Source organism: Chiloscyllium punctatum, chromosome 2 (assembly GCF_047496795.1).
Source record: "Chiloscyllium punctatum isolate Juve2018m chromosome 2, sChiPun1.3, whole genome shotgun sequence".
Taxonomy (NCBI): Eukaryota; Metazoa; Chordata; class Chondrichthyes; order Orectolobiformes; family Hemiscylliidae; genus Chiloscyllium; species Chiloscyllium punctatum.
The window spans coordinates 122,074,346-122,100,579 of NC_092740.1; the positions used below are offsets into that span (position 1 = coordinate 122,074,346).

The 26,234-nt window shown below is 41.5% G+C and overlaps 1 protein-coding gene across 7 annotated transcripts in view; it reads right to left on the reverse strand.

Moving 5' to 3' along the window:
- Positions 1 to 26,234, reverse strand: part of plppr1 (phospholipid phosphatase related 1) — a 116,758-nt gene that overhangs the window by 24,556 nt on the left and 65,968 nt on the right. For all 7 annotated transcript variants that reach the window (XM_072587873.1, XM_072587883.1, XM_072587828.1 and 4 more), the window contains one exon: positions 9,223 to 9,355. In XM_072587873.1, coding sequence (XP_072443974.1) covers positions 9,223 to 9,355 — 133 coding nt within the window. The remainder of the gene's footprint in view (positions 1 to 9,222; positions 9,356 to 26,234) is intronic.

Consider the following 26,234-nt stretch of genomic DNA (forward strand, 5'->3'; position numbering starts at 1 on the left):
TGAGCTTTTACAACCCTGAAAGAGGCCAAAAGTGTGCATCTGAATGGCATCACCAATTGTACAGATATCAAAAATTTCCATGACTCAAGTGATTCTGAGATGCACAGACACAAGCTGGCATTTCTCGACTGAATTCTAAGGACCATATTCTTTCTCAATAACTTTGTCTATACTTTTAGGCCGCTAAACAGAACATCTACTGGCATGGATTTATTCTTCTGATCTGAACCTTTTATTGGCCTCTCTCAGGGTTGTAAAAGCTCAACTTGGTAACATTCGTAATTATCTCTCCAGGGTGCTTATCTAGTTGTGTAGTGAAAATCACCTTTTTTTATTTCTGGGAAATGTAATTTTCAATTCACTGATTTTGAAATGTTTCTGACCTCTTGTGGGGTTGTGAGGTCCCATTCACAGAATTGAAAACATTTTTTAAGTATCTCACTACTTTGAATATCCAAATTTTGAAATAGTGTATTATAAACAGTCACCATGCAAGAAAGTAAGCGCTTACATAAAGTGAAAATCCACACATTCTCCGTCAAATTTTCAAGCACCCTTCCTGCCCCTTGTGCCCTCACCTCCCCCCCCCCCCCCCCCCTCCCCTCCCTCCCCCACCACCTCCCACCCCATTGAAATTTTTGATAATATTTACAACACCACCCTTTAAATGTGTGAAACCCTGTGTGGAGACAAGATGCATCCTGATTTTGTTTCCTTGATGATCAGGATGTGTGCATGTGTTGACAATTTCCAATTGCCTAGGTAGGTCGCACAAGGTCACTTCTATTTGGAAGGAAGTCTGACAGGGGAAATTGTAAAGTTGGAAAACACGTGTACCTCAACATTCATTTTAAAGTGATAATATTGTGGAATTTAAATCATGGCGTAGAAAAATCCAAGACTTCATGGCATTTTGCATGACCAGGTAACTAAATGCTTTACTTTCATACTTTTTAAGTTCTCCTTGTTTATGATGTAGATACAACTGACTGACTTGCTAGGCCACTTTGGAGCTCAGAAAAGTCAGCCATATTGGCAAGGCCCTGAAGTTTCCAAGAAAGCTGTGAGGTAAGGATGGCAAATTAGTTCTGAGGGAAGATTGGGCCTTTATCTCTGCAGGTTTGAACACTGAGCCGTGGTTTCATAAAAAATATGCAAAATCCTTTAAGGGGCAGTAGAAACAGGAAACTGATGTTTTTTTTTCCCCCTTCCCCCTATTTCACATGGGATCATTTATCTTTACCACAGAAGGCTGTGGAAGTTCACTTGCATGAAGCAAGTTAGTGATTTTTAGATTTCTAATCCATGATGTTAGGAAGATGGGGATGTAAACTTAGAAATTCTCAGACCACTTGTAGATTGCAAAATAGCACTCTTTATTGTAAATAAACTGGTAAGAGATCAATACACAAAAATCCAAGGTATCGATCAGATGACCCTGATTGGTAACTGATCTCTGAAACATAGCATCATTTATAGCCTTTAGTCTTCACTATCTTCTTGATTTTTCACCATGTAATGTTTATTAAATAGGTTCTCATCAGATAATTTAATGTTGTTTAACCAAAGCCATTGATGTTTTCCATTATTTACATAAATGAATGTTCCTCATCTCATTCCCAATGCTGCTATACGTCCAGGATTCTTTCACATATGTTAAACAAACCAACTATTCAGGGATATGTATGTCATTAGCTAGGGAACTATCTTGTTCTGGTCACAGCATCATGGTTTCATTAGCAACTGCTGTGGCAACTTCCTGAGAAACAGGACAGCTGCTAATCTGTGCCAAGATTCATTCATTCTCATGGTCACCTAACATTTTTTTTTAAAGTCAATTTATTTTTACAAAATGATGAACGTGAAGGTTCTTTTTCGGTATTACTTTCAAACATTTATCAGGGATAGCATAGGAATGTAGTGTTGAGGTGAAAAATACACACCTATGTTCATACAGAGGCTTATTTCTCTAATGTAGAATCAGAGGTGGATCAAGATCACATTTGGAAGCAAGTCTGAATTGGAAATTATAAAGCTGGAAAATGATTGTTTAAATAGTTCTCCTTAACACAGTGGTTTTGTTCCAGTGAAACCTTTTCTGAATATAAATAATGGGCCTTTGGGGAAAGTGGGGTTGGGGCTGATCAGCAAAAGAAAATCACTTGCTCAACAACCACCCAAAAGCCTAACAAAGTATAGCACAGCCTAAATAAAGGTTTAAGTCATATGATATTAATAAACAAAGTAAATTTAACATTACATTGAAAAAATACTGTTAATGCAGGAACAGGAGGTTGTCGTCATCACCTTCAGGTGCAGTTGAGGTTGCAGAATGGATGGCTGTGGTTGATTTTTTTTTTGTCTTGACTTTTTTTTTTTTGAGGGTTGGTTTTAAGAAATGTAGTTTTTGCTGCTTTGCCTTGTTTCTCTCTTGAAGAAGCTGTTCGTAGGGTGCCAGATGATATCTTTATTGAAAAAACTACCATGCTGTGTTCTGTGTTGTAATCGTCATCTTAAGAGCTCCAACTGCCTCAAGTTCCCTCAGGATAGAAGACAAGAGATGTGGAGAGCTCTTGTGGTGCTGCATCCTGGACTTCATTCTTTTCATCTCCAGCTACTACTTCTACCCTCAGTGACAAGCTATTGCAGATCAGCTGTAGAGAGATCTTCAGTGGGACTCAAGCAACTCTTCTAATATTCTCGCTTTCCACTTCTTCAAAGCCAACCTGCTTTGCTAAGGGCAACAGAATGCTCCAATGTTTGGGAGTTCCTGACTGTTTGCATCCTTTCATCTTGGACAATGGGACGAAATGTCAGCGCGTGCTCCTCGTCTGCACAGGCAGATTCGCCAATTAACTTTACATTATGGAATGCATAGTGACTCTTTAAAACCAGCAAACCGCTCGCTGCTTGCACTAAAAGCAGGCACATCTGCAGGATTTTGAGCATTTTTCTTCATAAATGATAAGGCTGTCCCAGATCACTTGTTTGTTTGATCTTCTATCCAAACACTCAGCCTGTTTAATCTCAAATTCCTTTGACTGTGATCTCTCAGATTTGCTGGTACACAGCATTGTTCCAGCAATTCAGTTTGCTTTAATCTTTTTGTTGGCTCTAATGATGCGTAAGGTAGACTCCCTCATTCCTGTTAAGCAAGCTATATCACATGTTCTACCCTTGTGCTGAAAACTCTCTTTTTTTTATAACATTTAAGCTTCTCTTCCAGTATTACAGCCTTTGTTTTGTGTTCACCACCTGCAATTTTATCAGGATGCTGCTCACTAAAGTTTTTATCACTATCCTTTTTCTTTTGCTAAAATGGAGGGGCATAATCTAGGAGTAGATTGTGATATGCAACAAATTAAAGGCAAATCATATGTATCAGAGTGATACAGGAATTATACAGGGCTTATACACGAATTGAGAATGTTCTTACAGCAATGAACAATAGTTTGAGAAGCTTCATCTCAAAATTAATGTATAGAACTGTACCTTTTAAACAGCTGACATGGGTGCATGAGCAGAATGGAGTGCAGACTTCAGTGCGTTCGCAGGATGGAGTGTGCAAAATGATCGCTACTGGAATTGCACTATTGAGAAAAGCATTCTCAAAAATATTGTTCCTTAATTCTTCAGCAACATTATATATAAATCATGCTGCCAGAACACTTTATATGAGAACTACCTGTACCACCTCAATTGTTGAAGTGTTAATGCTGTGGACTTAATCATGGTGTAGAGGAAAAGGCTTACCTTTACATGGCATCTTTCATAACCATACCTCCAATACTTTACAGTTAACTCAGTACTTTTTTGAACTGTAGTTATTGTAGAAGGAACGTAGCAGCTAATTTGAGTTCAGCAAACCAGAATGATGACCAGTTAGGATTTTTAACCCTCAATTAACACATGGTGTTAATTGAGGGTTAAATATTGGCCAGATCACCTGAGGATAACTTCGACTTTTCTTAAATAATGCCTTGAGATTATTGACATGCATTTGTTATGTAACTATTCTCCAGACACTCCACTTTTCCAGGAGAAATCATTGTTGTACTTGGATGAAGTTGGTCATAAGTTGTCTTTGCTGTCGACTCTCTCAATCCTCTATAGACACCAGTACAAATTTCAAGCAAACTATGTACACCACTAAAGTGTGCAGTTTAAATGAATTCAGTTTGTATGTAACTAGGATTTACTTGCTGCTGTGTTGATCAAACTCTTGCCACATCCATTGACTAACCCAATGGTGTCAATTGACCATCTTTTTGTTCAGGCTGCCTGTGTAATCTAGGTTTCACTTTTTTAAAAAAAAACAAAAATCCGCTAAATAACTTTAATTAAAAACCACCAATAGGACTAACCATATGGTAATGATTTCTTGGAATCTTCTGGCATTTAATGTCTTTCCTTTTCGTCATAGTAACATAGCACAAAAGGTTAATCTGCAGAGCTTAGTGTGTTTGGGGGTGAAGTAAAATAAGGACTTGCATTAAATTGCAATCTTTACAATTTAAAGCACCAATTAACTAACTTTGCAATGTGGACACTATATAATACAGAAAGCAACAACCAATTGGTGTACTGCAGGCTCCCTCCAGCAACAATGTGAGAATGGCTAGACTAAACTCTCTCTCTCCTTCACATGTGAGAAGACTGAGGGAACCAGATTTCAAGAAACATGGACAGGGCAGATAGAAAGCACCAGTTTTTCTCAGTTAAAGGGTCAGTACCAAAGGGCCATAACTTTAAATGAAGATCAGGAGGTTCAAAGTAGATAATCTGTTTTTTTTTCTGGTGAATGGAGTTAGTTATATTTATACAGTGCAGAAAAGGCAGAGTCAGTATTGATAACAAACCATCACCTAACCATGCAAAGGCATTGATAGTTTGGTTGGCTGGTTTATGATGCACAAAAATGTCAACAAAATGGATTTCATTCCCTCACTGGCTGAAGTTGCCATGAAGGACTCTCCTTCTCATCTAGTTCCCCCGCCACCTTGTTTATACCACCAGCTCTCCTATTCTGTGAGGGGGCCTATTGTCTGGTAGGTCGATGGTAACTTACCATTATTCTTAATATCATTTGCCAGAACTTGGTCTATAATCTTCAAGTGTTGATCCAGTTATACTACTTTATTTTTTGGTTATGATTTCCTGCCTCAACTACGCTCCGAGGCAATGCATTCCAAGTTCCCACCACCTGTTTTCACTTCAAATCCCCTTCAACCCACCTGTCTTTCACTTGTAAATTATGCCCCTTTTTTGTTGTTGAACCTTCAGCTAGAAGAAACAGCCACTTTCTATCCACCCTGTCCATGCCCCTCAATCTTGTACATCTCAATCTGATTGTAATGTCTTGGGCCAAGGATTACTCTAATTGTTGTTTGCACAGACCGATTCCCATGTGTTTTGGAACCTTTTTGGATGACCAGTATTGTCAAGAATTGTGTAAATATATGCTAGACTTGACAATAAATAAGATGCTATAACTTAAGCACTTTTGGATACAAAAAAACTGCATGTCCCCATACTGTGATATTGCTACCAGATGGGTTAGCTAGAACTAGGAAGTCCAAACTCTTGCTGCCACCATGGAATTCTTTGCATATGACTTCTCAGGATTATTAGCTGTGATGGAAACATCATGCCAGAATTACCATGCTCCTATAGGTTGGGTCAGATGAATGAATAACCAGAACTTTGCACTCTGGAATTGAAGCAGTGCTGAGATCAGTGCTCTGTAACAAGAGAAGCCTGCTCAGATATGTGAGGGACCGTTTAGTCATGTCTATTCAATAGTCAACTCCTGGCAGGTATCTGAATATAACCACTACTTTTTGTAATCTTTGTATTCTGTTGTTCTGGGAGTTTGTGCATCAGGTTTACTGAAGTACCTGATCCTCTGCATGCAAAAGTGAAATCCTGCATTGAGTCTTGTGGTAGCAGAGGGGTCTGAACTCTGAACAATTTCCCCTATCATGTTTAATGAAGCTTTAATAAGTGACAGCAATGGAGATAAGGGTGCATGTGCTGCTATCTATTGTAAAATTATAGGTTCCCTTTTTCAGGACAGTTGAGAGGAAATTTCTTCTGTTCCTAAAGAATTCCCAGCCTCGGAAGGTGGGGAAAGATCATGAAGTATTTTCAACATGACAGTAGGTTCTTGTAAGGCAAGTGAATCTAAGGTTTAAAATAACGGGAGTGTGAATTTAATTTCTCAAGCAGATCAGTCATGACCTTACTGGAGGGCCAAATGACACAAACAGACAGCCGTAACAGATGGGTGTATTTAGTGGCATCTGAGTCCCCGTTTTGATCCTTCATGCTTTCCAGATTCAATTTAACCATTACATATAAATACATTTTGGTTACTGTCGTGCAGTTAGACTGGATTAAAAACATTGGTGTATTTTAACAATGTTGTTTAAAAATGCTATTTTGGAAGAATTTCCCTGAATATGTGCAATATTTGTCTTGGGGATGGTTAACAGGGTTGCCTGAAAAATTACCAGAGCCAACTTTGGGTAGAGTCTTTAAGGCACTGATCAGGGTGCAAGAAGTTAGTTTTCCAAATGGACCTTCATGCCTTTCTTTGACACTTTGTAGTTCCACAGGAAGGTCTTATTACTACAATTGTGATTGCAAAAGCTGGGTGCAGACTAAGATGTTGTTTGTTTTTTTTATTATTAATCATTTGTGCGATGTGGCTGTTGCAGGCTGGCCAGCATTTATTGCCTAGTTGCCCGTGAAGGTGGTTAATCATCGTTTTCCAAACTTTTCTCCAGCCTTGCATTCGTTCCTGGTCTCCAAAACTTCTCTTGTTCAGAGAAGCAATTTCCATTGATCCATCATTAGCAGCTGAGCTTTCTGCTTCCCTGATCCTGATCTTTTCCCAAGTCACACTCCTCTGTGAGATGCTCCTTTTACTAAAAGGAGGTTTTTCTTTCGAGCTTGTGGTTAGTTAACTTCGTGTTTCAGCAGCATATTTATTTGATTACACTTCCCAAAGTGCCTTGATGTTTTTAACTATAAACTGGGATATATTTTTCTGATTTGAGAACTAAGATTGGGATATCGACAGTCCACCAGGACCAGTGCTGCAGTATAAAATTGCATACTTGCTGCAAGAAACATTAAAGGATGAAAAGCTGCCAACATGCATTGTATATGGGAGTTTAGTTACTGCTCCACACAATAATACACTCCAAAGTTTAAAAATGCTAGGCATTGGAAAGATGTCCTTTTAAAAAAGTAACAATCTCCTTTAATTAAACATTAGACTATTTCTTGTGGTTGTGTGCAGAGTATGACAAGATAGTGTGCAGCAGACTGAAATCCATACAGCTTCCCTCCAAAAGATCAACAGATTTGGTTTTCAAATGCACGCTGTCACTCCTAACTGTAAAATCATGACACAGCTTATCATTCAATTCATTCCTTCCAGAAGGAGTAAGTGTATAAAAGAAACACTTGAAAATACAATGTGCTTCTATGGTTTGTGTAAGTTTTCAATCAAGTGTTAAGATTTCTACTTCCTCTATTGTAACTCTTGGTAACTAATCGGTCAGACTGCACACTAATAACTTTACGAGCAGATGGTCAAACTTGATTTGTGGTCACCCAGCATTGAGGACTCTGAACTCAGCTGGCATTCCATTCAGGATGGAAATTTTATTGAAGAGATGTTTTGAGTTGATGAAAAGAGTTGATGGGCAGACTATATTTTTGTCGTGAGGCTTGAGAACAATGGGGCAGGGATAACTAAACTCAAAGGGAGGACTGGGTAATGGGAACCTGGAACTATCCCACCACTAAAATGTTTGAGATGAAAGGTTTACTGAACTCCATGGTTTAGTTATAGATTTTTGGTTCAGAGGTATTTGGGGTTCGGGAACCAAGGTGCTGAATGGACTGAAGGCAGATCAGTTTCAATCTTGCTAAATGGCACAGTAGGCTTAAATGGACAAAAAGGCTTCCTCTTGAGTCTGTTCCTTCCCATACTGATTTTTTTTTCAGTTTTTTGACCCAAAAAGAGATTGTGATTGGTTTGGGAGAGGTGTACAAAATGCAGTTGAATTGACTTTTGGCTCCATTTGGGTCCCCTCAAGGTGTCAACCTCCTTGAAGCTTTGTCACTTCCCCTTTGGCAGAATTGCAGACAATTGGATCAGTTTGATCAGCTAGGAGAAAGTGAGGACTGCAGATGCTGGAGATCCGAGCTTAAAAACATTCCTGAAGAAGGGCTTATGCCCGAAACATCGATTCTCCTGTTCCTTTGCTGCCTGACCTGCTGCACTTTTCCAGTAACACATTTTTAAGCTCAGTGTTGATCAGCACCTGGATTTGTGATTGCTCTTCTGTAAGGGCAAAGCAATCAGTTGGGTCCAAAAGCCCAGCAAACTTTCTGCGTTCAAATACTCATTCAATTTCTTTTTATTTCTGCAAGTTAACATTGGATCTATCTCCCTTGCAAATCATTGTAACTCACCACCTTGGTTTTTTTAGGAAAAAAACTCTTCATCTCCTGTCTGATCTTTTGCCCATTACTGTCAATCTGACCACTGGTTACTGATTCATCTGTCATGGCAAAATTTCTCCTTTTTATTTTCACTCTAAATCCCAACTAACTTGGAACTACTCAAGTCAAACTATCCTGAACCACCTTTTACTGTAAGATAGGAAATGGATTTTGTCACCTTTGTCACTAGATGGGATTAAAACTAAGATTTTTAAAATAAAAATCCACTTGTGGGATATGAATATCACTGACTGGGTCAGCACTTATTGCCACCTCCTTAGTTGCTTTAGAGAAGGTGGTGTGCTATCTTGAACTGCTGTAGTCCATTTGCTCTCGGTAGACCCAGAGTGCTATTAGGGAGAGAACTCCAGGATACTGACCAAGCAACATTGAAGGAAAGCAGATATGTTTCCAAGTCAGTATGGTGAGTGGCTTGGTGGGAAATGTGCAGGTGATGGTATTCCCATGCATCTGCAACCTTTGACCTTCATAGGTTTGAAGGAGCTGTCTAAGAATCTTTGGTGAATTTCTGCAGTGTACCTTGTAGATAACAGCAGTGTGTACGACTGAGGTTAGGTGGTGGAAGGACTGAATGTTTTTGCGCATGCGGTGCCAATCAGGTGGGCTGCTTTTGTCTAGGATAGTGTCAAGCTGCTTGAGTGTTGTTCACTAACATCGAAGCAATTTTGTATATTGACTCACCTATAAATCGTACTACTCTTCGAAAAAGAGGACTCAAATAACAACAGTCTCCTGTTACGATGGTCTTCTCTTGATTGAGGAGGTTTTCTCTTGTTGATTTTATAAAATACATTGATATCTCACCAATGAATATCTGCAGTTTAAAAAAAACAATAACCCAGAAGATTATTGGTGCGAGCAACATGATGCAGACTAATCAGATTTGCTCTGTAAACAATATTAAGGCAGATAAACAGGCAGTGTGTATCAGATGGTTTGCCTGTTACTTACAGGTTAAAATACATTTGTAAAAACCCACAAAGTAAGTGACATCCCTGTTTATGAATAGGATGAGCCTGTAGCTATACAAACTGAAGAACTGTAGGCAACAGATGAGTAACAACACAATGATATTGTAAGGCAATGGCAGAATATATGTAATTAGTCACAGTATGAAAGTTACAGTTGCGAGGCTAGTGGTGAGGTCCTTTTTTTTTTGTAGGTGTTCAGGGTGTTATGTAGTCACCCCTCAGCTAGAGGTCAGAATCCAATTTTGGTTTGCTCAGTTCTTGGTCACCTTTTTAACACTGGTAGATAGGTACTGGTAATGTCGGTGGTCCAGGCTAACTATCAAGGCGAGGCAGTATGGTTTCAAATCCCTTCATAACGAAGGGGAATTTTAAATTCCATACCATGGAGAAGAAAAATGGAATCGAAGTTAGTTAGTCTGCAGAATGGTGCCCATGAAAATATTACTGACTTTCAGAAAAGTCTCCAATTCAGTGATGACCCTTGGTTTTTCTGCTTAAGGGATGGAAATCCTGCCATCTCTCCTGATCTGATCTGGCCAGAACTGCGCAATGTGGGCAGCCCTCTGCCACTCAGATAAAGGATATTTGGGGATGTGCAACAAATGTTGACCTTGCCAGCAACACCCACATCTCAATTTTTTAAAGCGCAACTTGAATGATAAACTAAATCTGTGTTCGGAGGAAGGGTCACTTGATCTGAAACGTTAGCTGTGATTTCTCTCCACAGATGCTGCCAGACCTGAGTTTTTCAGCCACTTCTGCTTTAGTTGAATCTCTGTATGGTTTCTCACCAGCTGACCCAGACCTTTTGCATCATAAGAACAGGTTTCCCCAACACAAGTATGTAGGAATGACAGGCATGCTAAAAGGTATTTAAAACAATTCTAGCACCCAGTCAGTGTTTAAACTAAAGCTGTACATTTTAACCTGGTCGAAAGAATAATGCTCATTTCAAGAGTGGTGGGTTTGTGTGATGGTTTTGATTTTGGACACCTTCACAAATGTCATCTCTTGATCAAAAGTCTCTTTCAAGTGATGCTGGAATATGAAAACAAAAACATGGAGGCCAGGTAAATCACTGCTGGAAGTTGGGAGGTCAATCACTTGGGTGGCAATTATTAAATTTGACCTCTGGATAGGAGCACAACTGCCTTTCCATCCTTAATCCTAACACTAACCCGAATCCTTCCTGAATGAAAATTCCCTTCTCTTGGCAAAGTTCCTGAATGTGTTGTCACCCATCAAATAACCACCCATATTTTTCCCATGATCCCCTGCTTGACAGTCTCTGATTAGGCCCCTCCCCCACCTACCCTGGCCCTACACAGATTGAACTGAAATCTACCAACGTGGTGAATTACATCTTGTTACTTTAACCAATAACTCTGGTCGACTATTCCTCCTCCATTTGTGCGCAGCATTTATCACCCATCCTTAATGTCCTTGGCAAGCTGGTGAACTGCCTCCTTGAACTGCTGTAGTTGCTGTTGTAGGTACTATCCAGTGTCGCACTGGCACCTTCTATTATTGTGCTGCCAGGACACACCGAACAAGGACAGGTACTGCACTCATGGACCAGGGAATATCTCAGCTAGTGCCATCTTTAGAGCTTGCTTTCTTTGTACCAATTTGGATGCACAAACAGCTCTTTGTTTACCTTTGTACTTCACACAACCAAGAATTAACACTTTCCAGCACTTCAGAATTTCCTCACTGTTTAGCAGAGAGACAGTTTGTCATGGTTGTCAGAGCAGTGGATATGTTTCTGTACAGCACTTCCACCAATCTCAATCGGCACCATGTGCCAGCAGCCTGCATGACATGTACTGCATGTGCTTTGGCCAAATTGCCATGTCTCTGTCTATGGAGGAGCATCAATAAGGGCAAGATTAAAAGCCTTCAGTCAGTCATGGCACAACAAGATAGTGGAATCATCCACTATCTGTCCTGGGGCTTGGGAATGGTCAGTTGGCCACTTAGGATGCAGGACCAGAGGGTTCATAGCTCTGTCTGGGCAATGAGCTACAGGCAGTCTTGCAGCTCTTCAATCAGTTTGGAGATTCGTGGGAGGTCTGTCAAGAAGCTACACACAGATCAGTAGGGAGTCAGGCCAGCGATCATTTGGGAGATGGGTGAATGTTAAAGGTCGGGATCAGCTTAAAGGGGTTAACAACAGCCAGTAGTGTAGCAAGAATGTTGGGGAGTTAAATTGTTTGAACTGGAGGTAGCATGCTGGGATGCAGAGGGGCAATGAATGTGTAGAGTGGAAACATTCAAGGTGGGAGGGGAGAGCACATTGGAAGACATGGCCCCTGTCTTGCAGTAAGCCCATCAACAATCACAGCCAACCTTAGTTTAACTTTGGGTTGGGGTTACAATGTAAAACACTTGGTGGTATGAATAAGCTGTAGGCATTGAGGGGAGACATTAACATTCCATTAGGGTTCTAAGTTAAGATGAGTAAAGGGTGTAGTATTGGAAAAGCACAGCAAGTCAGGCAGCATCTGAGGAGCTGGAGAATCGACATTTCAGAATAAGCCCTTCCCCAGCATCTGCTGTCCTCTTTTTTTTTCTCTCCAATTTAGGATGAGGCTAAGGCTGGGTAACCTGTATGGCTTGGACCCAAAACAGCAAAACGTTTGCAAATGTGCATTTGTATTTGCATTGAAATGTCAGCCATGCCACCTAATATGCTCTAAAGCTTTCCTTTTCTTGCTTCTACCCCCACTCCCCACCCACCCACTAAGTGCATGATGAAAAACAGCACTTGATGTGGTACATGACTGGGCTTTAAGGATGGCACCACTGGGAATTGTGGGAGGTCCTGGAACTGGCAAGTGTTTCTGCCTCAGAGGGAAGATATGATGAGCGTGGTGTACAGGTCAGTGAATTTTGGGAGAATAGTGCGAAGTCTTACTAGGACACGAAGATAAACCATCTCTGAAATACCCCAAAACTGACATTCATCCAATTTTTGGTAAAATTCAGCCCACCATGTAGACTTTTATTCCCAGTCTCCCTAGTCTATCTGGTTTACTCTAGATATTATAGTCACACAGCACAGAAATAGATCCTTCCCTCCAACTCATTCATGCTGACCCAGGTTTCCCAAACTAAACTAGTCCCACTTGTCTGTGTTTGGCCCATATCCCTCTAAGCCTTCCCTAGTCATACCCCTGTCTAAATGACTTTTAAATGTTGTAACTGTACCTGCATCTACACTTTCTCCAGCAGTTCATTGCATATACTTCAACCTATTACACTCCAATGGGGGAAAAAAAGTCCCTACCTCTCCTTGTAACTCAAACCTTCCAGTCCTGTCAACATCTTTTCTGAATCCTCCAATTTAATAATATGCTTCCTGTAGCACCAGAACTATACACAGTAGTCCATAAGTGGCCTCACCAACATGCTGTACAACCTCAAGACTTCCCAACTGCTACACTCAATGGTCTTAGCAATGAAGGCAAACTTGCTGAATGCTGCATTAACTACCCTGTCTATCTGTGTCACACACTTCAAAGAATTATATACCTGAACTTCTAGGGATCTCCGTTCAACAACACAAGAGCCTTACCATCAATTGCACAAGGTCTGCCTATATTCATGTTCCCAAAATGCCATACCTCATTTGTCCAACTTCCGTTTGCCCCTCCAACCCATTGGTCCAACTGATCAAGATACCTTTGTAATCTTTAACATTCAGTCGACTTGTACCACCAATTTAGGTGTCTCTGCAAATTTACTAACCATTCTCATTGATATCATTTTTGTAAATGACAAACAACAGTAGACCCAGAATCGATCTCTGTAGGACACCACTGGTCACAGGCATCCAGCCCTAAAAACAAACCACCTCCACCAGCCTTTGTCTCCTACCATCAATTCAACTTTCAATTTAATTGACAAGTTCTCTTTAGTAAAGTTAGATCACATGGGATTCCAAAGGCTTTACTTGGGGTGGCATGGTGGCACAGTGTTTAGCACTGCTGCCTCACAGCGCCAGAGACCCAGGTTCAATTCCCACCTCGGCAACTACGTGTGGAGTTTGCACATTCTCCGCACATTCTCCCCGTGTCTGCGTGGGTTTCCTCTAGGTGCTCTGGTTTCCTCCCACGGTCCAAAAATGTGCAGGTTAGGTGAATTGGCCATGCTAAATTGCCCGTAGTGTTAGGTGAAAGGGTAAATGTAGCGGGATTGCTCTTTGAAGGGTTGGTGTGGACTTGTTGGGCTGAAAGGGCCTGCTTCCACATTGTAAGTAATCTAATCTTTACTCAAGCCCATATTGACAATGTCTACTTCTCTGCCCTCATCTTCTATCATTTTGGTCACGTCCTGAAAAAAAAGTCAATCAAGTTTGTGTGACATGCTTTCCCATGTACAAAACCATGCTAACTATCACTAATACATGTAGATCCTATCTCTCCAAATCCCCTCCAATTTACTGACAACTGAAGCCAGACTCACCAGTCTATAGTTTCCTGGCTTTTCCTTGCAGACTTTATTAAATAATGGCATGACAGCCACTCTCCAATCCTCCAGCATCTCATCCCTGCCTGTAGATGGTACAAACATCTCTGCTAGAGACCCTGCAATTTCTTCCGTAGCCTCCCATAACATCCTGGGATACATTTTATGTCCCGAAGTTTTATCTACCTTTGGTTTCTAAGACCTCCAGTGCCATCTCTTACATAATGTGTGGACAGTTTTCAAGACATCAATATTTCCCAGAGTTTCCTGGCCTCCATTTTTACACAGTAAAATATGTGAAATCTTCATTTTAGTATCTCTCCCATCTTCTGTGGTTCCACAGATGGACCTCATTGATCTTGAAAGGGCCTTATTTTCTCACTAGTTGCTCTTTTGCTCAATGTACTTGGTAGAAACTCTTTGGATTATCCTTTAATCTTATCTGCCAAGTCTATCTCTTCTCCTTTTTGCCCTCCTGATATCAGTAACCCAAGGCAGTTCCAAAAAGTTCACATCAGAAAAAACTAAAGCATTAGTCATTACTTTAACAATGGCAAGTGAACCTTTTTTGTGGATTTGTCTGAAGATCATTCATGAATACGTGGTCATCCTGCGCTCTCAATTACCAGCCATTGACCAGATGACCTCTTCCCTAAGCTGGCTAATTGTGCTGTGAGGAGAAAGTGAGGACTGCAGATGCTGGAGATCAGAGCTGAAAATGTGTCGCTGGAAAAGCACAGCAGGTCAGGCAGCATCCAAGGAACAGGAGAATCAACGTTTCAGGCATGAGCCCTTCTTCAGGAATGAGGAAAGTGTCCAGCAGGCTAAGATAAAAGGCAGGGAGGAGGGACTTGGGGGAGGGGTGTTGGAAATGCGATAGGTGGAAGGAGGTTCAGGTGACGGGGGTGGGAGCCGATAGGTCAGGAAGAAGATTGCAGGTTAGGAAGGTGGTGCTGAGTTTGAGGGTTGGGACTGAGACAAGGTGGGGGGAGGGGAAATGAGGAAACTGGAGAAATCTGAGTTCATCCCTTGTGGTTGGAGGGTTCCCAGGCGGAAGATGAGGCGCTCTTCCTCCAGCCGCCGTGTTGCTATGGTCTGGTGATGGAGGAGTCCAAGGACCTGCATGTCCTTGGTGGAGTGGGAGGGGGAGTCAGTGTTAAGCCACGGGGTGGTTGGGTTGGTTGGTCTGGGTGTCCCAGAGGTGTTCTCTGAAATGTTCCACAAATAGGCGGCCTGTCTCCCCAATATAGAGGAGGCCACATCGGGTGTAGAGGATACAGTAAATGATGTGTGGAGGTGCAGGTGGATATGGAAGGATCCCTTGGGGCCTTGGAGGGAAATAAGGGGAGAGGTGTGGGTGCACGTTTTACATTTCTTGCGGTTGCAGGGGAAGATGCCAGGAGTGGAGGTTGGGTTGATGGGGGGTGTGGACCTGACGAGGGAGTCACGGAGGGAGTGGTCTTTTCGGAACGCTGATAGGGGAGGGAAGGGAAATATATCCCTGGTGGTGGGGTCCGTTTGGAGGTGGCAGAAATGACGGCGGATGATACGCTGTACATGGAGGTTGGTGGGGTGGTAGGTGAGGACCAGTGGGGTTCTGTCCTGGTGGTGGTTGGAGGGGCAGGGCTAAAGGACAGAGGAGCGAGAAGTGGAGGAGATGCGGTGGAGAGCATCGTCGATTATGTCTGGGGGGAAATTGCGGTCTTCGAAGAAGGAGGCCATCTGGGTTTTACAGTATTGGAACTGGTCCTCCTGGGAGCAGATGCGGCGGAGACTAAGGAATTGGGAATATGGGATAGTGTTTTTAACAGGGGGCAGGGTGGGAGGAGGTGTAGTCTAGGTAGCTGTGGGAGTCGGTCCGTTTATAGTAAATGTCCGTGTTGATTCGGTCACCTGAGATAGAAATGGAGAGATCTAGGAAGGGAGGGAGGAGTCTGAGACGGTCCAGGTAAATTTGAGGTCGGGGTGGAAGGTGTTGGTAAAGTGGTTGAACTGTTCAACCTCCTCCATGGGAGCACGGGGCAGTGCTGATACAGTCATCAATGTAGCGGAGGAAAAGGTTGGGGGTGGTGCCAGTGTAGCTGCGGAAGATAGACTGTTTCACATATCCTACAGTTATTGTGTTCAGCACAAAGGAGCTGAACACATGACATTTACATTGTCCAGCAAATCAATTTTGACCACTGGTTAAACATCTCAATTGTGCCCAGTTTAATCAATTAACTGATTTAGGATTTGCTTGCCTGTCCCTGGGAAGAGGCTCATCATTTGCTTTTCATGAGCTTTGACCTCACTTTACCTTACACTTGCTGCTGTTCACTTTGTCATCCACAGCACAATACAGCAATCCTGAATTCAGCTGAATAGCCCTCATTATCCCATGGCCCACTATTTTAAACAAAACTTCAGCTTTTCTCGAGTTACTGTGACTGTTCAGTACAGTGTTTCATGTAAACAAAAACTATTCAGCAAAACACAAGCGCTTAAACCGGTGACCATTCTAATCATTAGGTAATCTCCCAGGCTTCATTCCTCCTCTTTCATCAAATTTAACTTTAATCTAAAATTTGCTGGGCTAGATAATAACTGCAATCATTACTTTCTCGTATTTTCCTGCTTTAAATTTGTTGGCAATTCCTCAGCATTGGTTCAATGGAGCCACTGACCAATAACACAAATAGCTTTCATTTATACAGCACTTTTGTGAAGCACTTTGGGTCATTTTTGCTATGTTAATTTTGTTTTGCCTCAACACTTTTAAGATATAACCTATTACGAAATGTGAAGTCTCCATAAACTTACCAGACCCATGGGACTGCTCTCCCATTAGAGAGAGACATATGGCTGGTTGTGATTTAACCTGACGGCCACCACACCTCAGACAAGGGGAGATGTTGAGAAGGAGAATCCTTCATGGTAACCTCAACTGGTGTGGGGATTGAACCCAACCTGTTAGCATCACACTGGATGGACGGTTTGTGAAGCAGTCAACTAAGCGAAACTAATACCCTTTAAAATATTAGGTGATGACAACTTAAACCAAAGTCAAGTTTTAAAAAAACCTGAGGCTGGAAATCTAAAACAAAAAATACATTACTCGGTTCTGAAGGAAAGTGACTGGACTCCAAACATTAATACTGCTTTATCTCCACAGAGGCCACAGAGACCTGCTGTGTTTTTCCAGTAATTTCTGATTTGGATTAAAGTAAGGTTTTGAAAGGACAGTTACAGTGGTTCAGAGAAGAAATAGCATAGCTAAGAGCCTGGGCAAAAGTGACGACTGCAGATGCTGGAGATTAGAGTCAAGAGTGTGGTGCTGGAAAAGCACAGCAGGTCAGGCAGCATCAGAGGAGCAGGGAAATTGATGTTTCGGGCAGGAGTCCTTCATCAGGTATGATTCCTCCTCTTTTTTTTCTGCCTTTTTAAACTTCAGGGGTGTCTGACACAGGACTGAACATTCTCTGCCAGCCAGGAACCAAATTTGATGTCAAATTGTAACCGATACAGCATGCCATCCTAGACAAACCTAGGAAATTGGAGGGGGGAGGGGGGTCACTGTATCTTGGAGATTAGGAAACAGCTTGACAAGTATCTAAAATAGACACAGGATTAAACTGGACAAAAGCAAGCTGTTTCCAATAGCTAAGGGGGTTGGAACAAGAAGCGAAAGATGCAAAATTAAATGTAGGACAGTTGGAGCAAGGAGCAAAAGTGACCACACAAATTTGAGGCTGTGGAATTTCTTCCCTGGGTTGGTGGTAGATGCAGGAACTATGTCACAACTCCAGATAAATTATGAAAGAATATGGGGAAAAAAACAGGATAATGTCATTAGAACAATTTTCTCATGGTCTGAGTAAATATAGATACCGTCTGGTTGGGGTGAATGGTCTGCATGCATGTTTTAATTGCAATAACAATTAATATATTTGTATTAATTAAGCCATACTCTTCTGATTTAATCAAATAATTGAATGGGATTAAGGACTGAATGGTCTCTGTTCCTTCGTTTGGGTCTGCAATTCTGAATACTGGCCACTGGATGGTGCTGTGCAACACCCTTATAAATGTGCATTTCAAAAGTTTGGATCGTTTCTTTTTATTGAAAGTTAGCAACACCCAAAATGAAAATTTAATTATTCTTTAGTCATGAAATGTTTAACTTAAGGTGATGAAGTTCAATCTATTAAATAGACTCCTCCTAGACAATTGCTTCACACCAATTAGTTTGAAATGTGAAATAATTGGGAAGAGTTTGGGAAATTCTGTAATATGTGATCAAAAACTAAAGGTGTATTTAACCTCTTCAGAACTGCCTGAGAGTTTGACAAGTAAATGTGCTTCCATTAAGATATGGGAGCAAATCAAATCCTGTGCACCTGTCCATTATTCAATCATAGCTGACCAATCTAAATTCCAGCTTACTGCCTTTTTCAAAATTCCTTGATTTCTTTATAGTCCAGCAATATATTTGATCTGTCCCTCTCTTGTTGCCATGTGATCTTGTTCCCTCGCTCAAATATACTGACTGAGTTTAAATATACACAGCCTCTGGAATTCTGAGGCAGCCCCGAAGATCCAACAAGAAGAATATGCTCTAAGTCCAAAATGGCTCAGCCTTTATCCAGGCAGCAGTGTCAATGTAGTGTTCTACAAGATATTGTCCACTCTATGCCCCTCCATCAAAAGATGAAAGCTCCACCAGAGAATCTGGAAACTAAATTTTCTCAAACCTGTTTTGAGCAAGTGGTGATTTTAGGTAAATGTATTCAAATTGTTTTTGTACTCAACCCTCTCCAAAGCAGCACATTGGAAAAATTACAGCTGCTACACCGAGTTCAGTATTGCTGGTTCAAAAATAAAATGTTTGTTTCTTGTCAACAGAATTTGTTAATTGTTGCTTTTGATTTTGGATTTTTTAATGTCTGAAATTTTTCATGCTTTACAAATACTTATACTAATGTGAATATTGTCTCATGGAAATGGTTGTCACAAAATATATAAAGTATGGAAAACTCGCTGAAATTGTAGATTCATTGATTACAATAATTTGTTTAAATCAGTCATACACTTCCAGTTCATGATATAGTTCATTCATTAACAAAAGCAACGTTTTTAACACTTCGATGACTTAAAAAAACCTGCACAAAGAGTGCCTTCATGACCTTCACAGCCCAAGTACTTTCTCATCAATAAAATACTCTTGAAGTGCAGTTACTGATGTAAGAAAGGCAATAGCTAATGTATGTACAGCAAACCATCACAAAGCAACAGGATCGATGATGGGATAACCTGCTTTGTTTGTGTCTATTTTATGTATAGTATATGCTATCTCCAGAAGGGAGAAAGCCATGGCCCAGCTCAGCTAAAATATTTAGCATTGGGAAGTGGTGTGAAACCTGTATTCAGGCCAATTTGAGCCCTGTCCACGTTTGACCTCCTGACAACCAAAATATGACTGAGAAATGTTAAAGAGCATGGACTTAGTGTGGTGCTGGGAAAGCACAGCAAGTCCTCACTTTCGCCAAAGAGAATGGACTTGTCTTGTGTCACTAGGTCTATTGATAAAGTGTCAATGGTTTAATCTCCTCTGTTCTAGGCTCCACTGACATCAATCTGATAAGTGTTAATGATCAAGCAACTTCTCTCACTGGGAAGACTAAAACTAACAACATCTTTTGGGCTTCCATTTGAAATGATAGTGGAGCAGTCACCGGTATCCTCCAGTCCAAGGGGCACTGTCAAGGACCATCATTTTCTAGGTATTTGGGAAAAGCTAGGGAAAATATTTTAATATTCGCAAGGTGGCCCTGAGTGGCTAATGTTGTCTCTTTTTTTTAACAAAAGCCAAGTGAGTCTGACATCAACGGTGAGTAAACTTAGAAGGGTTTATTTGAGTCAAAATTTATGTGCATTTGGAAAGGCATGGACTGATTTGTGACGGTCAGCATGCCTTTGTGCATGTGAAATTGTGTCTCCTAACTTGATTTCTTTTATAGGTTGTGACCAAAAAGATCGAGGTCCAAGCAGTACATGTTGATAGACCAAATAAAGTCACACCTCGTTCTCTCCAATTTACAAGGATGTTACTGGTCCCTGGAGGGTGGGATTGAGTTATAATGAGTGGCTGGAGCCATCTTTCACTGGAGTGTAGGAGGTTGAGAGGTGACCTCCTTAGACAATTATAAAATCATGACAGGCACAAAAAGTAGAGAACCTACTTTTCCCCAGGGTAAAGGGGTTTAAAATTAAAGGACATAATTTTAAGATTAGAGGGAGAAGATATAAAAGGGCCCTGAGGGGCAACGGTTTCAGAGGGTGATTCACATGTGGAATAAGTTACCAGAGGAAGTGGTAGGTGCAGATACAGTTACAACATTTAAGTCATTTGGACATGTACATGAATAGGAAAAGTTTAGAGATATGAGACAAACCAAAGCAAATGGGATGAAGTTAGTTTGGGGAAACCTGGTCAACATGGGGTGAGTTGGGCCAAAGGGTCTGTTGCCGTGTTGGATGACTGACTAGATGAATTATCTCCAACTTTGCCCTCCCTCTGCTTATTCACTTTGCTCCTTATATCTCTTCTGAAAATAGAGGACAACTTATGGTACGAAGTTCCCCTTTTTGAAAATGTCCCAGCTGTACGTTTTCTCGATTTTTAAACTTTTTAAAGACAGATATTTAAATTCTAAATTTTTAAAGGTAAGTCACTGTTTAAGATCCATATGCTGCCTTCAGGATTGTGAAGCAGTTTACCAGGAACACCTGTGTCAGGAGTCCTTTTCATATCACCCTGAAACAGTTGTCTATCATTCACTTGCTCTGGTTAAAGGCTTTGCCTTTTCTGCAACTACTACCATTCTTTTTACCATTTATGATGACAAAACATTATGCCTTTTTCATTCAACCTCTTCCACCTTCTCTAGTGCATCCTGAATTTTTCTTTTTTTTTATTTCCCTCTTCCTCCCTCTCTTCCACAGCCAATAACCCTGCCCACCTTCAGTTCCATAGAACCTCACCGATTCAGTGTTCACTCTGGCCTGAATTTTCGTGACAATGAAAAGTCTTTTTATAGAGACCGTTGATTAGGATTGAGTACGAGAAGCCATGGTGAGGGCGTGCTGGGCATAGGTTGGTATGGGGGAAGGGGCATGTGGTGGGGTGAGGGCTGGAATTTTTTTAATCTGTAAATCTTGAACCAAGTGCTGGTTCAGAGGCAGGCTTTTCCAACCAGCTCGCTATCAATCCTGGATGGGTCGGATGTGTTTCTGTCTGCCAAGCCAGCCGGCCAGCCAGAAGTGCACACCTACAAAGTTCGGGGGGATTTTGTCTGGTCAGGATCTCTGAGCTGAGAGGTGTCCTGAAAAATCAGGACTTTTTCATTTTTGCAGATAGAGAGCGCAGTGAATCAAGTACCTGACGTTCTCTGCTTTATTAATCAAGGCAGTAAGTACGAGTGCAAGGAGCTGTTATTGAACTTGTGCAAGATACTTGTTAGACCTCGGCTGGAGTGTTGTATTTAGTTGTGAGCACCTCATGGGAATCCATTGGTGAGAGAGTGCAGATGCCATTCACAAGAATGGTTCCAGGAATGAGGATCTTCAGTTGTGAGGATAGACTGAATGGAACTGTTTTCCTTGAAACTGGACTGATGAGGCTGAGTGAAGGACTGGTAGAGGTTTGCTAAATGATGAGTGGGCTGCACAGTGTAGATGGGAAGATGCTGTTTCCAGTTGTATAAAGATCAAGAAGGTACAGGTTTGCAAACAAAGCAAGGATGAAGTTAAAGCTTTTTTTTATTAGAAACCTTTTTCAAATCTTTTACAAAACATCTGTATACAAAAAACAAAATACAGAAAGAGACAGTACAACATCACAATATAACTAATAATGAACTACCTACTATTCTACAAGAACAAACTTCACTAATAAGCTTAAACTAAACTACAATCAAATTAAGTAAAGATTAAACTGAATTCAAATTAATTTAAATTATACCACATTACTTTATTCTATTTCACTCACCACACCTCTACTGAGGGCACCAGTCATTTTACCTGTATTCTTTTCCCCCAGGGCCCCACAGGCATCTATACTGATTCCCACGGCTACACCACAGCCCTAATTAATATTGCTGATAAGTCTGTCAATCTAAATTAAAAAGGACCGCCACATCTTGTAAAACTACTCCGTTTTGTGGTGCACCATATTTGTGAGGTAGTTTTAGGGGCGAATGCTCCACCCATAAGCCTACGCCACCCATAAGACCTGGAAGTTTTTTCCAACATCTATTTTATTAAAGTGGGTAAGAATCCTACACAGTCTCTTCCCATGTTCCCCCAAAGGGGGCAAATTTGGCAACCCCAGAAGAAATACTGGATCCACATTAACTTCCATCCCTAGGATGTCCTTTTGCTCCCTAATGATAGCACTCCAGTATCTCTGGTTCTTAAAACCTGACCAGCAGCAGTGTGCAAGAGTGCCTATACTAACTTTACATTTGGAACATCCTGGTGATGCTCCTCTCTTGAACTTAGCTAGCCTCACTGGTGCCATATCAGCCCTGTGTAAAATCTTCAATTGCATGTCCTGTGCTTTGTTACATAGTGAAATTTTCCTTATATTTTTCCATATCTTCCCATTCTTCCATGAAATATTCTATCCTCTGAATTCCACATCCTACAGAGTCCCTCCATGTCCCTTAAGGCAAGTCCCTTCTGTAAAGGATACAAAGTACTAACTGAAAGAGCACCCGTACACTGGAGCACTCTCTCTTCTCCATGTCTGACTTGTAAGGCTGAACCAGGAGCGTGGTTTTCCTCTGTATATAATCCCTTATCTGAAAGTACCAGAAAAGGTACTTTTAGATAATCCAGATTTAGGACTTAGTTAACTAAACGACATCAAGACTTCCCCTTGAATAAATCTCCCAAACATGAGATTCCCTTATTCTCCCATGCCTTAAAGCCAGAATCCATTGCCCCAGGTTTAAATCCTGGGACTCTCACCAAGGTCTGACAGCCATAGTCATAGAGATGTACACCATGGAAACAGCCCCTTTGGTCCAACCCGTCCACGCCGACCAATCTAGTCCCACCTGCTGGCATCTTTCCAATAGGAAGGAGACCAGAATTGCACGCAATATTCCAAGAGTGGCCTAACCAATGCCCTGTATAGCCGCAACATGACCTCCCAACTCCTGTACTCAATACTCTGACCAATAAAGGAAAGCATACCAAATGACGCCTTCACTATCCTATCTACCTGTGACTCCACTTTCAAGGAGCTATGAACCTGCACTCCCAGATCTTTGTTCAGCAACACTCCCTAGGACCTTACCATTAAGTGTATAAGTCCTGCTAAGATTTGCTTTCCCAAAATGCAGCACCCCTCCTTTATCTGAATTAAACTCCATCTGCCACTTTTCAGCCCATTGGTCCATCTGGTCCGGATCCTGTTGTAATCTGAGGTAACCGTCGCTGTCTACTCTACCTCCAATTTTTGTCATCTGCAAACTTACTAACTGTACCTCCTTATGCTCGCATCCAAATCATTTATATAAATGACAAAAAGTAGAGGACCCAGCACCGATCCTTGTGGCAATCCACTGGTCACAGGCCTCCAGTCTGAAAAACAACCCTCCACCACCACCCTCTGTCTTCTACCTTCTGTATCCAATTGGTTAGCTCTCCATGTACTCCAAGATCTAACCTTGCTAATCAGTCTCCCATGGGGAACCTTGTTGAATGCCTTACTGAAGTCCATAGAGATCACGTCTACTGCTCTGCCCTCATCAATCATCTTTGTTACTTCAAAAAGCTCAATCAAGTTTGTGAGACATGATTTCCCAAGCACAAAGCCATGTTGACGATCCTGAATCAGTCCTTGCCTTTCCAAATACATGTACATCCTGTCCCTCAGGATTCCCTCCAACAACTTGCCCACCACCAAGGTCAGGCTCTCACTGGTCTATTGACAATTGCCCTTGTCCTGCCTCATTATCCTCCAGGGTCTTCATTTGTATTTAAAATGATTGGACTCTTGCACTGCTCAGTCACGGATTTCACATTATCCATAAATAGATTAACTAGGGGACATTTCAACTGTGAGGCTTCAATGTCAAGCCAAATTGACCCCGAATCCCCCTGTACCCAGTCATCCACGTATGCTAACAAGACGCTTATTTGATATCTCCAATTCTGGAAGGTCCACACCACCTGCACCCTCCCCCTCCCCCGACCCCCACCCTACGAAAGATGCAATTTAGTCAATTTAATTGGGAGCGCCTGCGACGCCAAATGAAAGACCCAAGCCAGCCATTGAGTCCCCATAACTCGTCTGGGTAGCAAAAACAGAAGAATTCTCATGGCATTCAACATGGCGAGGAAGAACATACATTTTAATCAGGGCTACTCAGCCTTACCATGCTAACAGTAATCCCTCTCCCTGCTGCAAACCTGGTTTTATCCTCTCCAGTAATTTTGCATAGTTAGCTTTATACAGCTGGAGGAAGGCAAGAGTAATAAAAATTCACAAATACCAAAAAAACCTTTTGACGACCATCTAAACAGGAACTGCATTCCATCCTTCAGAACAGGCACCTTCACTAATTTCCACCCCCCTCCACTGGCATGGCTTCTGATTTTATAAAGTTGATCCTTTAGCCCAAAAAACTGCCAAATAAATTGATTAAAAAAAAATAATCAAGGAACAGACTCCAAGATTATCCAAGAAAAGGATGCCATCAGCATATAGGGTGATCTTGTGCTCCCCCATTCCTACCCCTGACATCACTATTTCAGGATCCCTCCTGGATGACCTCTGCCTCAACTAACGGCTCAATTGCCAAGGTAAATAACAGTGAAAGAAGACATCCCTGTCGACTACCTTTCCCAATACTAAAGTTATCAGACTTCGTACCGTTTCTAATGAATGCTGCCTTAGGATCATTATATAATACTGCCACCCATCTAAGGAAGGATTCCCCCCAAACCAAAGCGGTCTAGGACCCCAAACAGGTATGACCATTCTAACCAGTCAAACCTCTTTTTTTTTTTTCTCTGCGGGATCAATCTTTGCTGGCATGCCTGTAATATGTTCAGTCCCCTACTGATATTATTGGAGGAGCTACGGCCCTTGATAAAACCCATCTGATCATCTTTGATAATAAAGGCAACACCTATTTCCAACCTCAGGGCCAGCATCTTGGATAGTATTTTAAAACTTACATTCAACAGTGAAATTGGTCTGTAGGAAGCACATTCTTAGGGTCTTCTCCATTTTTTTAAAATGAGGGAGATATTGGCCTCCTGAGAGGCTAGCAGATAATCCTGTACATATGAATAGCTATACATCCCCAGAAGTGGCTCCTCCAACACATTTAAGAATTCCTTATAGAATTCACTTTGGGAATCCATCTGGCCCCTGGTGGTTTGCCACCCTGGAGATGCTTTATTGCTTCCTACACTTCCTGTACTGTTCTAGGTGCATTCAACAGGGAAATCTGCTCCACGTTTTATACTGGGGAGGCCCAGGTTCCCAAAAAGACTGCATTCTTGCTGCACCATGTTAGTCACCCTCCGGCCGATTATAACTCTGCAAAGTATTCCCTAGATCTAACACTGATCATCATCTTCAACTTACTGGTAACTGCCAGCCCTCTCTCTGACCGATATAATGGATTTGGAAGCAGTTTTTTTTCTTCCTAGCCAGATATGCCAAATATCTACCTGGCTTATCTCCAAATTCAAGACATCTTTGTTTAGTTAAGGAGACTTTTTTTTGCCACCGGTGTGCGCAATGAGTCAAGAGCAGACCAGAAGTGACCCCTGCAACTTGACTCGTGAAGGCCTAATACACTACTTCAGCTATTTGCAACCAAGTCTCCAGCATCCCTTGCAGCTGCTCCTCCCTGTGCCTCCTAGTTGCTCACTACAAAATGATCAGGCCTCGTAAATATGCCTAGTAGCCTCCCAAAGTATTGTCTGATTACTGGCCATACAAGAGTTGATATCCCAGAAGGCCCTGAACTCTCGTGATGTACTCAACGAATTTGCTATCCCTTAACAGCAATGGGTCTATGCATCCATTCCGCCATCCTTGATTTTAACATCTAAATACACTGCCACATGGTCTAAGATAGTTATATTCCCAATTTTGCATGCCAATGTTCTGTCTAAACAATCCCAATAGCATATATAAAAGAAAATGTCAATTCACATGTGGCACATCCACTAATCCCAACTCTT